Source organism: Arvicanthis niloticus, chromosome 8, assembly GCF_011762505.2.
Source record: "Arvicanthis niloticus isolate mArvNil1 chromosome 8, mArvNil1.pat.X, whole genome shotgun sequence".
Lineage (NCBI taxonomy): Eukaryota > Metazoa > Chordata > Mammalia > Rodentia > Muridae > Arvicanthis > Arvicanthis niloticus.
This window is the reverse complement of record NC_047665.1, coordinates 14,383,914-14,397,867: the sequence shown is the minus strand read 5'-3', so window position 1 is coordinate 14,397,867 and position 13,954 is coordinate 14,383,914. Positions and strand designations below refer to the sequence as shown.

Genomic DNA, 13,954 nt, shown 5'->3' with positions numbered 1-13,954 from the left:
TTTTTTTTTTGGTTTTGGGGGGTTTGTTTGTTTGTTTGAGACAGAGTTTCTCTGTGTAACAGAGCCCTGGCTGTCCTGGACTTGCTCTGTACAGCATGTTGGCCTTGAACTCAGAGATCCACCTAGTTCTGTCTTCTGAGTGCTGGGATTAAAAGTGTGCTCCACCATCGTAGGCCTTAGCAGCACATACTCTTAGAGTAGACACATCTATTTAGTTCAAGTTGTTAGGCTTCTTACTCCATTTAAATTTTTTTACTATTTTCTAGGAATTTTTCTATTTTTCTTCCCTTCTAAGGTGTTTTTTTGATTGTTGGTTTTTTTTTTTTTTTTTTTTTTTTTTTTTTTACATTTTCTCTTTCCTCTCGTTTCTTTTGGATTACTTAATTTTTTTTCATTTGATCTTATTTATTATGGTTTTGAGTACATCTCTTTGAACAGTTCTTTTAATGGTTATGCCAGGAATTACAAAGCACACACTCAACTTCCCAATCTTCTTAGACTCCACTGGAACACACAGTCCACTTCAGCTGGAACACAGAAGCCTTGCGGACACATCCCTTTGCCTGCCCTCCCACAGCTGTGCTCTGTATCTACACAGACGAAAAGCTTATCTGCTTTATGGTTCTGAAATTTCAATGTTTTAAACGACTCAAGAGGAGAATGGTCTGTTATAATCACCCCTTGATACACACACACAACTACACAACTTGTTGTTCATCCTACATCCTGATGGCACTGTCTGGGGTTGTTTCTCTTATGTCTGATGATCCTGAATCTTGCAGAGTAGGTGCTCTGGAAGCAAATTCTCTCAGGCATCTTTGAGAATGGCACCATCTTGTTTCTATCTCTAAGGGGCATTTTCTCTGAAGACAGACATCTTGGTCACTGGGGCCTTTCTTTCACCACCTTTCAAATGTGTTGGCTTGCTTCTGGACATCATGGCTTCCACTGAGAGATCTGCAGCTCTGTGAAGGTCCCCCTGACACATCTTTTGCTGGCTGCCTTTGCTTTTTAGTTTCCAGCAGACTGAGCCTGTGTTCAGGCATGGTTTTCTCCAGTCTTACCTGCGTGGGGTTTCCTAAATATCCAGGTTCCGCCTCTGGCAAAACTTGGAGGTGCTTTGAGCGTTACTTTCCCAACATCTTTTTTCTGTACCCTCTTTCCTCTCCTGAGCTCTGGCACAATGTCAGAGCTTCGGCAGGCCTTTGAAGTTCTGCTCATTTTTACCCCACTTTTCTTCCCTGTGTTCCAGCTACGTAATTTGGATATTTCAATTTTTGGTGTTAAAACGTGCATGTATTCTTGTCTGCTCTGCATCTTTCTTCTCCTGACACCTTCTACTTAACATCTGTTTCAAGAATGTTTGTGACTGTTGGTTCAGTCACATTCATAATGGGTGCTCTGAGCTGCCAGATCACCCAACATCTGTGTCATCTCGCTAACGGGCAGGTTGGCTGCTTCCACGAAGCTGACATTTCCTAGGGTTCTACTTGCCAAGTAATTTTGGGTTCCATTTTCAATATCTTGAATGATATATCAAACTTAAAATTTTTCTGGCTGCTATGGTGAATGCTGGTATTTTTGCTTCAGCTCATGGCCAACATAATGACCAGGAGTAATAACCTGCAAATTGTAGCCTGCCTTCTATGGGCTATAGTTACAAGTTGGTTCAATTTTCAATACATTTTTTTTTTGGTAGGACTAATCTATTTAAAACTGGTATAGCCACTTAGAGGCCAGTCAGAAACTTGGGTGGGGTTTATCCCTTAGCTTAGTTCCCAGTTTTATATGCTAATCAGGATGCCACCTGTGTGCAAAAATGCATGAGCGCACATGTGCGCGAGAGCACACACACACACACACACACACACACACACACACGTGCACGCACCAGCTGAGGGTGTATCAAAGACTTCAGCTTACTGAGATTACCTTTTAAGTTTCTCCCATTTTGTGCCCCTGTGATATTTCTTGGTTCCCTTGGACTTCCTGCTCTGAACCACACTGGACAGAAAACAGCCAGTTTTATGACTGTGCTAACTGGGGCTGGGCAGTGGAGAACATAAGAAAATCAGCAGGTTTCAGGGATGCTACTGTAGCTCTAGTGTTCTCTCCTCAAAGTTCATCTGGCTCCTGCCTCTTAGATTTATCTAGGTGCCAGGGTTCCTCTCTGCAGGCCTGCCTCTTTCAGCCTCTCAGACATAGCCTCAGCAGGGACACCCAGATGCCAGGACTTTATAGCCCTTCTCTCTCTAGTGTAGTAGTTGCAGCCTTGCTCAGACACTCCTGTAGGATGGGAGACGCTCCTAGTTGCAAAGGGGCCAAGACTTGGCTTACACCTGGTTTTTGTACCCCTAATTAGGACCTGATAAATTTTCACAGTCTTCAGATTTCCAGTGCCAAAAAATACAATGGAATTCACTGGAAACATACAATAAGGAGACAAACATGTGACTTTCGGAACTCATCAAGTCTTTGGGTCCTCCTCTGTGGATAGTTAATTCAAATTAACATGTCTGTCACCTACTTCTTCACCCCAGATCCCCACTATATACAAACTTTCTAGAATGGTTTCCAGGGTCATCATAGGTGATGGTGAAGGGTGAGGGTTTAACTGTGCTCTTAACACCACTTCACTTTCTGTTAATGTCATACCATACTGTGACACTCCACTGTCCTACCAGATGGCATGCTAAAATGTACCTGCCTTGTGACTTTCCTTAAACCAGGAAGTGTGTATAAGCCAAGGAAGATGGATTGTGTGATGAGATCCTCATTGTGAAAGTCATTCTTCAGGTGAGGTCACCAGCCCCTGGCCTCTCAGGAGAGGCTGAGCCCACCCCCCCCCCCCCCAAGCATCCTTCTATGAACCTTACTATTAAGAGGACCTTCTCCCTGTGGTAATGAATCTCCAAAAGCACAATGGAATTCACTGGAAACATACAATAAGGAGACAACCTGACTTACATATCCTCTTCATGAGTGTAGTATGATGGAAACCCAACCTATCTAATGATCAGCTTTTTTGCCAAGTGATGAGGAATTAAAGCTTAATTTTGTTCCAATGACCAGATTGGCCTTCTAAAACCATAGACGTAAAAATCAAGACTTAACCAACAGGGCTGAAGGAAAAGTTTGCAGATATTTGCGGGGATAGGTCCACCTCCCCATGCAGAGCTCAAGATTCTGAGAGCATGTCCACCATGGGTGTACTTAAGGTGACAAAGACAGGTGAGAGAGTCACTGTACACAATCATTATGCTGGCACCTCCCGTGAGTGGCAAAAATAATAAAGCCAGTTCAAGCCAGTGCTGCCTTGATGAAAACAGTAGAGAACAGGAAGAAATGGTAACATGGCCTGTAGGCTGTCCTGAGCTTTGAAGTGATAGTATGAGGCGGCGGCAGCAGCAGCAGCTTTCACAATACCAGGATACTAAAGGTATCCCAGCACAGGGCTGCTCAGACAGAAGCTCTTGGGTTGCTACGGAAGGGGGTCTGGGTTCTGTGTACTCCTACCTTGGCTGGCTTCTGGCTGCAAGGAGCTTAGAGGAAGTGGAGGTGATGACTCAGAAGTGTCTGCTGCTGGGTGCTCAGCCACTGGACAGATGATAAACCACCTCTTCCCCGTGTGCAAGACTGAGAAAGGGAGCAGAAAGAGGTGCTGAGGGGGAGCCGGTAGCTCTAGGCTAGGGGGCTGTACCAGATTCCATGAGGACCTCTTGGAAGTTCACTCCATCTGTGGAATTTTCTTGAATGGGAGTGGGCAGGGACTCAAGCTCTCTCTTATAATCCTAAACAGCTTCACTCCATGGCTTCCTGCAGGCCCCTTGATAAGGAGGCCTTGGGAAGGGCTTCCATCAGCTCCTTTTCAACCAGAAGATTGTAGGGTGGGTGCCCAAGCCAGTGAGCCTCCCTGGCAGCTAGAGACTCTCAGAAAAGCCTGATTCAGTTCTTGGGGTGTCTACAGCACCAGCCTTGAAGGAAGTGATGGCCACCAGAGGTTAGTGGCTACTGGGACAGGGTAGCCATAACCAGCTGAGAGACCAACATCACCACTCCCATAATCCTTCTGATGCAGTGGGCAAAGTCTCAGAGCACAGAGGATACAGGACAATAGTCCTTCCCTAAGGCTGGCTACTCTGCCAGGTACAGCTGTAAGAGACAGACTTACCATTCTGCTGATAGACAGGGGCATTGGCTTGGGACTGTCCATTCTCCTGCATGAGGGAAAGGGATTGTGGGTCAGAAGCCTTGCTCACTGAGGGCTTTTTCCAGAGCCTCTTGCCTGCTGCATCCACCAGCATGCCCTGGGGACCTGGGCTCTCACCTCCCCCGTGGCCAGACCACAGGTACCCAGGTGTGGAGGGCTGGTCCCTGTGTCAGAGCCATGATCAGCATCTGTGTCCTCACTGAGCATGTCTTCTGCCTTGTCCATGACGTCCTTCATCTGCTCGATGAATGTCTCTCGCTCAGCAGGCAGGATAAAGTCATGCTCTACCTACAAAGGGACATGGGATTGCAGGTGACAACCTTCCATAGACTGTGGCTGCTTTGGGCCTCTATCAAGGATACACATACCTCTAACCAGCCCTAGGTATCAAGGGAAGACAAGACAAAGGGTGTGTCCCCTGTTTGGGTCTGAACAGCCAAGGGAGAAAGCTGATGGCCCCAGAGACACAGGAATGCAGTTGAAGCTGAAAACCCTATCCCACACAACCAGATGGCCTCATGTGGCACAGCTTTCCTGGAGCAAGAGCTGAACCACAGACTAGCCAAAGAATTTCCAAGAAAGACAGGTGCACCAGTACTGGGTCTTGGGCAGAGGGCCTAACAGGGACACAAACACCAGATAATGAGCCACACCTATTTTAATAATAATAATAATAATAATAATAATAATAATAATAATAATAACAACAACATTGTTTTTAGACAGGGTCTCACTGAGTAGTCCTGGATGTCCTTGAACTCACTATGTAGACCAGGCTGGCCTCTAACTTCCATAGACACTCTGCCTCTGTCTTCCAAGTACTGAGATTAAAGGTATGCACCACTATGACTGGCTCTCTTTACAGTTCATATTCACAGAGCTCCTGCCTTACAGCCACATGGCTCTTCTCAGCTCTTCCAAAGTTTGCCACAGCAGACTCAGCACTGAACAGGCAGATCTCTGCATCCTACCCCTGCTGCTGTCCCAGTAAGGAATAATACCAGGACCTCTTCAGCTAATCATCTTTGGACCTTGGTGTCCAAGCACAGGGCTTTCCAGCATCCACTTATACCAGATACTGTCCTCTTGGCAGGCCAGGTCTGAGTCCAGAAACCCATGATTCTATAATGCCTGCATTGTCTGCCTCCTATTGGTCAAGGCGTTCTTGTAGAATTGACTGTCTTCCATCCCTCACCCAGCAGTGGGGGAAAAAATCAGCCCAGGTCTGGGATATAGAGTTAACTAGAAGGTTAATACCATAGCCTGGATACCAGGGCCTCTGGGCTAGGCTCACCAGAACACAGTCACTGCCCTTAATGCTCCTATGGGTGACCTTGGCCCACTGTGTCTTGGCTGCCTTAGGCAGATTCAGCATGATTTATCTATCCTTGTTCAAAGAGCTCCAGGGAGACACACCAACTGTCTTCTTTCCTAGGGGTCTCCAGTACCTGCTCTTTCTAACCATTCTTCCCATCCATACAAATGGGTAGCCTTACACATGCCTGGACCATCCATCCCCTGTGGGTGGGCCTGCAGCTCCTAAAAGATAGCTGAAGAGCAGTATTCTTCCAACCACCTAGACAATACCCACAGAGTACCACTACTCCCCCAGATGAGGCTGAGGCTGCCCTCCTTGGCTACCCCTGAGTGTGGCTGGCTTGCAGCCTGTAAATGCAGGGCTGCCTGAGGGTAGAGTACAGCGGCTGTAGTCAAGGGCACCCAGATGGGTGACACAGGCTGAAGCATGCAAGAAAATATGGAGTGTTGTAAATCTGGCAAAACTAAACAAAGTCCCCTATGGCTTCCTGATAGGAATATGTTTCTTCTTCTTAAAAGGAGATTAAAGAGATTAAAACACATTTAAAAACAAAACAGAGAAAAAACGTAAAATTTCAGGGTTCAAGTATAAATTGAAACCAAGACCAAGCTAATTCAAACATCTGGTTTCCTCTGTACAATGGTCTGCCAGGGTAATAAGCCTGAGATCCAAGGAATGCAGCATCCTACATGTGGCAAGATGGTCCCAGTGAGGCAACACTTTTCTAACTAACATCTGTGATGACTAACATTAATCATCAAGTCAAAGGACCTGGAATCACCCAGGAGACAAAGCTCTGGGCATGTTTATGATGGACTTCCTACCTTAGGTTCACTTCCTTGTTTCTGTCAGGTGTTTTGTCTCCCACTGCACCCCATTCCACCATCGACATCTGAGCTTCCACTGGAGGCTCCAACCCCGAAGCGGGGGCAGGGAGCAAGGCAGAGGGCCATGGGAAGCATGGACTGTCTGTACACTCACATACTGCTTAGTGGGGGAGAGCTTTTAGATAAGCTGGCTTTAAAATGTGGTCTCAAACCTTTATGGAGTTCACAGGAGGAAAAAGCAATAGAATGAATGAGAGGAGGTATCCGGGAGAAACCTGAGACCAAAAAGATGCAATTTAGATTGAGGGACTGTGCAGGTGCCTTGTACTCAAGTTGTCCTTACACAGGAGTCTGTGGAAGAACCCACAAAAACCACCTGCAGGAGGCTGATGCTCTCCCTGGATAGCCACAGCTCTGGGGACAGTTGCTAAGTTTTGTGCCTAGCCCACAGTCCACCCAAACACTTCCGTGCAGGACTGAACTAACGTTTTAACTCTTACCAGGGTCTAAGCACCTCAAGGAGGTGGCTTCAGCCCTGACCTAGCCTTACCATGTATGTGGCAATCTCATCTGGAGCATCCCCATCAAGGTCAAACTTGAAGGTTACCATCTTATGGTTATGCGTTTCCAGCTGACACTCCACCATCTTGTCCCCGGTGTTACACACCTGCAGGAAATCATGATCAGATTGCAGAGGACTTCACACCCACGTGCCCCAAACAGCAGCCACTCACATTCAGGATAGTGAGCCGGGGCCGGCTGGCCCTCTCCTGCCGCGAGCGTGCACGAGTGGACCTACGGTGGTGTTTTCGGGCGGCCCTTCCCTCCAGCCTGCCCCCTCCAAAGGTGCCTTCACAGCTGTCACTCAGATCTCTTCCAGAGATGGCATCAGAACCTCCAAAGCTGAGAGAAAACCAAGAATGTTAACAGCATACATGGATTAATCAGAAAATCCACTCTAGTCAGTCCAGCCTTGGAGCTTTAAAGCCTTAAGTGCCTAAAGCTGTGACCTGCAGAGATGGTACCCAGCCTGCAAGGGGACCGGAGACTCCTCTTCCTCCAGTGCCCATCCTGGACCACGCAGGGGCCAGGGGAAGAACTAGCTTCCCAGTGGTGGGCTGGGTGATCCTGTAGGCCTTTTGCCTGTGAAATGGGTCTGTGTGCTTCACTTTCCCCATCTAAGCAAACAAGACCTCAGACACTCTAGGCTATTGTGACTGTGGAGTCTACTGAGCTTCCTGCACACACGACCTCCAGTTTCCTGGGCAGGTGGGATCCCAGCTACCTCCCATACCCACCTCAATAAGACCAGCACTGCCACCCCTGATCACAGGAGAAGAAACCTAAGCATCTGGACCTAGGTATACCTTAGAGTACCAAGACTCTGCCCATGACCTTCCCCTTTTGGAATGTCTTCAGCACAAGGACTAGTGCCAGGACCCACAGGTTAGCAGGGACCAACAACAACCGGACCTCAACCTGAACTGACAAGGTCCAGTGCCAAGACCCATAGCTTGGCAGGGGCTGACAGCAACCAGGATCTATCCTGGATTGACAAAGACCAGAAAGATGGTCACTGAGCCACTCTGGGTCAGATTTGAAAAAGGGGGGTGGGTGGGTGTGCAATATCTGTTAAAAATCCTGATAGTGTCCTGGCAAACTAGGGCAGGGTTTGAATGAAAGTGCCAAGCAGTACTAGGCTGGGCCAAGTTGGCTCCTGAGCCTGCACCACCCCCCACCCCCATCCTGAGGGTAAGGCAGAGCGTACCTCTCACAGTTCTGTGGGGGGCCCGGGGGTTTGTCTTGTGAGACCTGCTCCTAAAAAAAGAACAGAGTAAAGAGAACAGGGTTACATTGTGCTGATCTGCCTCCCCTCAGTGGTGAGGCCAGCCACAGCATGCAGCTGCCTCCCGACCTCCTCTGAGGCTCTCTCCACACAGGGCCCAGTGTGTGGCGAGGGGAATCTTGAAAGGCTTAGGGGCAAGCAGATTCTTGAAACCCAGGGTTGCTTCCTTCCACAAATTGCTAACCTACTTTGATCATTCCCTACAAAGGACACACAGGGTTTGTGAAAGCCCTCAGCAACCTGCATACATTCTCTGAGGAAAACCCATTTCTGAAATCCATGCTCGTCCTCCTAATGTGGGCCAGTGCAGAACAAGAGGCAAACCAGCTTGGAGTATCTGTTCCAGAGCATACTGTGCCTCAGGCAGGCTTCCCTCACCTCAAGGGCTGAGACCCCAGGTGGCTTGAGCAGGGGACAAGGGCACACACCTCTTGGGCCACTTCCACCATCAGCTGGACAGCAGGGCAGGGGCCAGCAACTGCAGGCCCAGTGGGCAGAGGTGGGTTTGCTGGCGGGAGTAGTGCAGAGGTCTGTGTGGGCACACTCTGAGAGGCTGTGACCACTGTAGGGGCCAGGGAGCTGGGGAGCTTAGGCAGGAGCTCAGGGACAGTAGGCAGCAGAGTATCTGGCAGAGGAGGGGAAAGGACAGCAGGCGGCAGGGACACAGCAGAGACTGGAGCAGCAACGTCCGCGGTGTACGAAGGAGGGTGGCCCAGCAGGACCTGGGGGCACAAGGGATAAGAACACAGGCTGGGTGCCAGGGGCAGCGGCAGAGGCTATGCCCAGCTATGTCAGTGAGCACACAGACACAGGAAGGATGAAGGAATGACCCTTTCCTATCCACATGTTCTCCAAAAGCAATCCTTGTCTTAAAGCACATCTGGAATGTGGATTTGGCAGAAGTGATCAGACATGAGCCTCCTCACACAGCTCTGTGTGGGAATACATAGACCTAACCCTAAGAACCCCAGGAGAAGCCCAGATGAAGAGTCAGAAGGTAACATACACTTAGCTGGGCTCTGGCAGTTTCCCTGGGATACCAATGTCCTGCTCTAGCCTTCAACCTAGTTCAGAGCATGGGGTAGCTGTTCCTAGTCACAGGTGTACCCTGAGAGTGCTCAGATACCTGCCATCTCTTGTAGGTGATGTGGAATTCTGGCTAATTACCTCCCCCTCTCATGTCCCGTGTTTGTGGGAGTGAAAAGTAGAGTAAGAAGAGTCCATAGATTTCAGTGTGAGAACACACCATCCACGGACCCGGGTGGGGTGAGAAGTTGGAAATTCTGTCATTTTCTCTCAAGACAGGGAACAGCAACATACACTTAGACCTGTACTTGGCTAGCAACCCCTGCAGGGTCAGAGACCACTTCTTTCCTGCACACACACTCCCTCTGCTGGAAGGGGTGCCTGAGGACAGCCAGTCCAGCTCACCAATAAACTTCTAGAAGCTAAATGTAATTAAAAAAAATTTACAAGGGAGTCAGCGTCCTGGATAGTTCTATGTCAACCTGACACAAGCTAGAGCCATCAGAGAGGAGGCTCAGTGGGTAAGGCCTTGCCATCAAATCTGATGACCTGAGTTTAATTCCTGGGACCTACATGGTAGGAGGAGAAAATCAACTTCTGCAAGTTGTCCCATGACCTCTACATGTGTACTGTGGCACACATGAACAACTCCCCCATATATATATGTATATATATATATATAAACATACACACATACATATGTATGTATGTGTGTGTGCTATTAATAAAAAAAAAACCAGGCCTGAGAGATGGCTCAGTGATTGAGCACATACTACTCTTAAAAAGGACCCAAGTTTGCTTCCCAGCATGCATGTTGGGCAGCTCACACCAGCCTGCAACTCCAGCTCTAGAGGGATCCAATGTCTCTGTGAATACCTCCATTCATATATATGAACATACCTAGACACATAATTAAAAATAAATATTTTTTTAAGATTAACAATAAAATAAAGCTCTAGAAGCTCTGCCAGCCAATTGAAGAACTCACCAATCTGCAGCAAGCAGAAAGGCCAGTAGCAGAAAAAGGCCCAGAACACCCAGACGGTGCCAGACCCTGCTCTCCTACACACACAGTGGCTGCTTCACCTCACCCCAGCCACCAGTGAGCGCAGCAGCCATTGACACCTCATACTTACAGCTCACTCAATGAGAACACAGGACCAACACATTTCTTCCCACTGGCTTTTTAGACAAATGTTTTCTGCTGGCCGATAAACATGACTCCCGCCCCCATCTCCAAGCAGAAATGTCTCCAGAAATGAGAAAGTGAGATGTCGAACTGAGGGGGTTGTGTAGGCACTCAGAGTGCGCAGCACAAAACTCAGCCAGGTAGCTGAACACCAGGGTGTTCCTCCTGGACCCTTCCCAGCAAGGCCATAAGGAGGTGTTGGTTCACACCAGAGGTTCAAACAGCAGGGGACATGCCTCCACTTCAGAGCTGTAGAGCTTAGTGTTGTGGTGAAGTCAGGTTTGGAGAACCTCTCAGGCGTGGAGATGCTAAGGTGTTTGCATGGGGGTGGGGAGGGTTGCTTCCAGGTGGAGAGGACATCTACATCAGGTACCCAGTGGGAGACATCTGAGTAGAGAAGGCCTCAAATGAATGGACTCTGAATTCAGAGGGAGGCCCAGGTCTGCTTTCCCTTCCCCCCATGTGGGTTTAAACAGAACAGTTCAGAAACTCAAACATAAATGTCCTATGCAGGTGTGTGAAGCTACATGGCAGGCCTCTTGCAGCCATAGCATCTGCTCAGAGTCAGGTTGGCACAGCGTATGAATCTCCCGACACCAGGGCAGCTAAACATCATCTCCCACCTGACAGCTCAGTATCCTTAGACTCCCTTACTGCTCTCTGCTGTGTTTCCTCTCTGTTCAAATAAGAATGTGCCTTCTGCCTTGCTTTGTGGTCCGGGAAGGGTTAGCCTAGGGTACATGCAAGACCTGGTACCCACATAGGGGTTACTTCAGGCCAACAGGACATCCAGCACCGACACAAGGCTGAGGGAGTACTCAGTCACAAAGCAGAGGTAGGGAAGGGGTGCAGAGCACATCAGCCATTCTGATGCTCCCAGCTTCCAAGGAGGCGGCAGACGCTCCACACTGGCTCAGGTCTCTGTCTCCAACATTCTTTTCATAAGAAAGGCTAACCAGGGACTGAAAGAGGGCCTACAGTTCAGAGCACGCATTGCTCTTGTAGAAGACCTGAGTTTGATTCCCTAGTACCTACATGGTGACTCACAACCATCACTAATTCCAGTTCTAGGGAGTCTGACATCCTGTGCCAACCCCAGGCAGGTACACATACATATATGCAAAACACTCATACACATAAAATTAAATCCATGCTAAAAAGAATAAAGAGAGAGAGAGAAAGGTTAACTACAGGACAGAACGCCTACCTGCCTGGTCCTACGTGTCTTTGAGTCTAGGTGCTAACAGGAGCCATGGCCTTGTGAAGGGAACAGCTCAAGAACATCTGAAACTGGCCCTGAGGAGCTCCAGGCCCTGAGTGGTAAGTCCACCCCCACAGTGGATTACCTGGGTCCCTGAGGCAGCAGTTGGAGCAGCCTGCTCAGGTAGATGAACGACACTGGGCTGTACAGGCTGAGGAGGCACAGGTGAGGCCAGCTGTGGAGGGGTGGCCCGTAAGCTCTGCACCGTGTGGTGGGGTGAGGGCGGGATATCTCCAGGTACCATCTGTGGAAAGGCTGCTGGGTACACAGGCTGAGCTGGGATCTGGGCTGGGATCTGGGCTGGGATCTGGGCTGGGATCTGGGCCACTGCTGGATGGATGGACAGTGCAGCCACACCCTGCGGGGCCACGGCCAACAGGGGGATAGCAGCTGGTGCATTTGGCACGATGGTCTGACAGGGCACAGCCAGGGGTGCTCCAGGGGGATGAGGCAGCTTGACAGCCTGCAGAGGCAGGGCCGGTGATGTGGGCAGGGGTGTTGTGAGGCTTGGCAAGATCACAGCAGGTGAGAAATACTGAGGTGGTGGCACAGGGGCCACGTTTGCAGCTGGCAGGTCAGTGAGGGTCTGAGGGAGGCCGTCGAGTCCTGCTAAGGGAGTGATGGGGGGAACCACAGGCATTTGAGGCATCTGAAAAAGGTATAGGAGCATGTTAGTCAAGCTGCCATCCGGGGGCCCACAGCATCTGTGGGAAGTGGCTCAGCCTCCCAAACAGCTGCTGGTGACGAAGTAGTTCCTAGTAAGTTGCTGTAAAAGCATTATGAACACATCTAAGCAGAATAGGAGACCCGCCTGTAGGATACGCTCCTGGCACCAACATGGAGAGGTTGTTGTGTCCAAATCTCCAATGGGCTGGCTGGTGGCTCCGAGGGAGTTAGGACTGTTCTCATATGGAATCAGAGAATGACCACAGGGCTCTGGAGCTTCAGAGCACTTTCACTTGGAAAGACCAAAACTCAGTGAGCCCAGTCACTGAGTTTCTCATCGGCCTGGTCTCATCCTGTTAACTCCATGGAAATCAGCTCCTTGGAGGGTTCCCAGCATAACCTTCTTTGATAAGCGAGGCAATGCTACACCCTGAGGCATTTGGCCTTTCAACAGCATACAGTCTAGAACCTTCTGTTTGTTCTCTCCATATCAGGTAGTGCCTAACCTGGAGGGTTAAACAGTTTGGCCTCCATAGCTATTCCCCTAAGCAGTGCTGTCTGCTCGTTTACAAGTATCATGTTAAGTACTACTATTATGAGGGCACAACCCCCCCACAAATCTGCCATGCTGTATGTGAAAAACAGCTGAGTGCCACCTGCAGTGACAAACGCACCTCTAAGGAGTCACCCTTAGCTGGTTTCTCAAAGATCTGTAGGACAATCCTCTGGGAGCAAGAAGATGGTTTTCTATGCTCACCCAGTCACCACAAGGAGAGCCCTGCCCTTGGCTTGGACTAACCCTTTCCCATCCTGGTTAGCAATCCAGTGATAATATGATGGCAGCTGCCTCACTCATTCTTGAGGGACCCCCATATAATAGAGGGACCCCTACATATACCACTCACACCATGAGGGATCTTAGCCTGGGAAACCAGACAAAAGAGGCTATGCCTGGGTCCCTGCCCTGCTCTGGAAGTCACAGACATCCTGAAGCATAAGACATACAATATACAGGGTACGATACCATACCATACATCCCTAGCCAGAAGCCCCTGGTGACACGCATGAACAGGCCCGGCCTGGTACCCCACTCCAGGTCCAGGTGAGCAGGCTATAGCCAGAGGTACCTGCGGAGGGACTTGAGCAAGAGGTTGTAGAGGTGGCTGTGGCATCTGGAGAGGCTTCAGCTGAGCAGGGGCCACTACCTGGGAGGTTGGAGCCAGGTATGGAGGCAAATGAGAGGGTACTGGCTGGACAGTGCCCATGGGCTGTGGGGCCAGGACCTGTGGCAGGGTAGGTGGTTGGGCTATTGGAAGAGGCTGGAGAAAGAAAAGGAAGCATTGTGCTCAGACACAGAAGAAACCCAGTGCCTCTTGCACATGCTCGCACATGCTCACACATGCTCGTACTTGCTCACCTTCACATACAATCCCACAAACACACCCAGAGTCTCACACACTTGGCCAGCATCACTTGCATATACACACGTGCACAACTTCAAGACTGTATGTTTTCACACACAACACTCACATATACACAATGAATCGCATTCACAACATACGTCCACATACAGTGCATATAACATACACAGATCCCCAAACTTCTACTAAC

General features: G+C 49.4%; 1 protein-coding gene across 13 annotated transcripts in view; it reads right to left on the bottom strand.

Annotated features, from left to right (window-relative positions):
• Positions 1-13,954, bottom strand: part of Wnk2 (WNK lysine deficient protein kinase 2) — a 104,201-nt gene that overhangs the window by 25,100 nt on the left and 65,147 nt on the right. For 12 of the 13 annotated variants that reach the window (XM_076939060.1, XM_076939057.1, XM_076939061.1 and 9 more), the window contains 9 exons: positions 13,471-13,662; positions 11,763-12,326; positions 8,630-8,923; positions 8,124-8,173; positions 7,090-7,258; positions 6,906-7,022; positions 4,328-4,498; positions 4,172-4,217; positions 3,517-3,636 (listed from right to left, as the gene is read on the bottom strand). In XM_076939060.1, coding sequence (XP_076795175.1) covers positions 3,517-3,636; positions 4,172-4,217; positions 4,328-4,498; positions 6,906-7,022; positions 7,090-7,258; positions 8,124-8,173; positions 8,630-8,923; positions 11,763-12,326; positions 13,471-13,662 — 1,723 coding nt within the window. The remainder of the gene's footprint in view (positions 1-3,516; positions 3,637-4,171; positions 4,218-4,327; positions 4,499-6,905; positions 7,023-7,089; positions 7,259-8,123; positions 8,174-8,629; positions 8,924-11,762; positions 12,327-13,470; positions 13,663-13,954) is intronic. The other variant, XM_076939064.1, reaches the window with a different exon arrangement.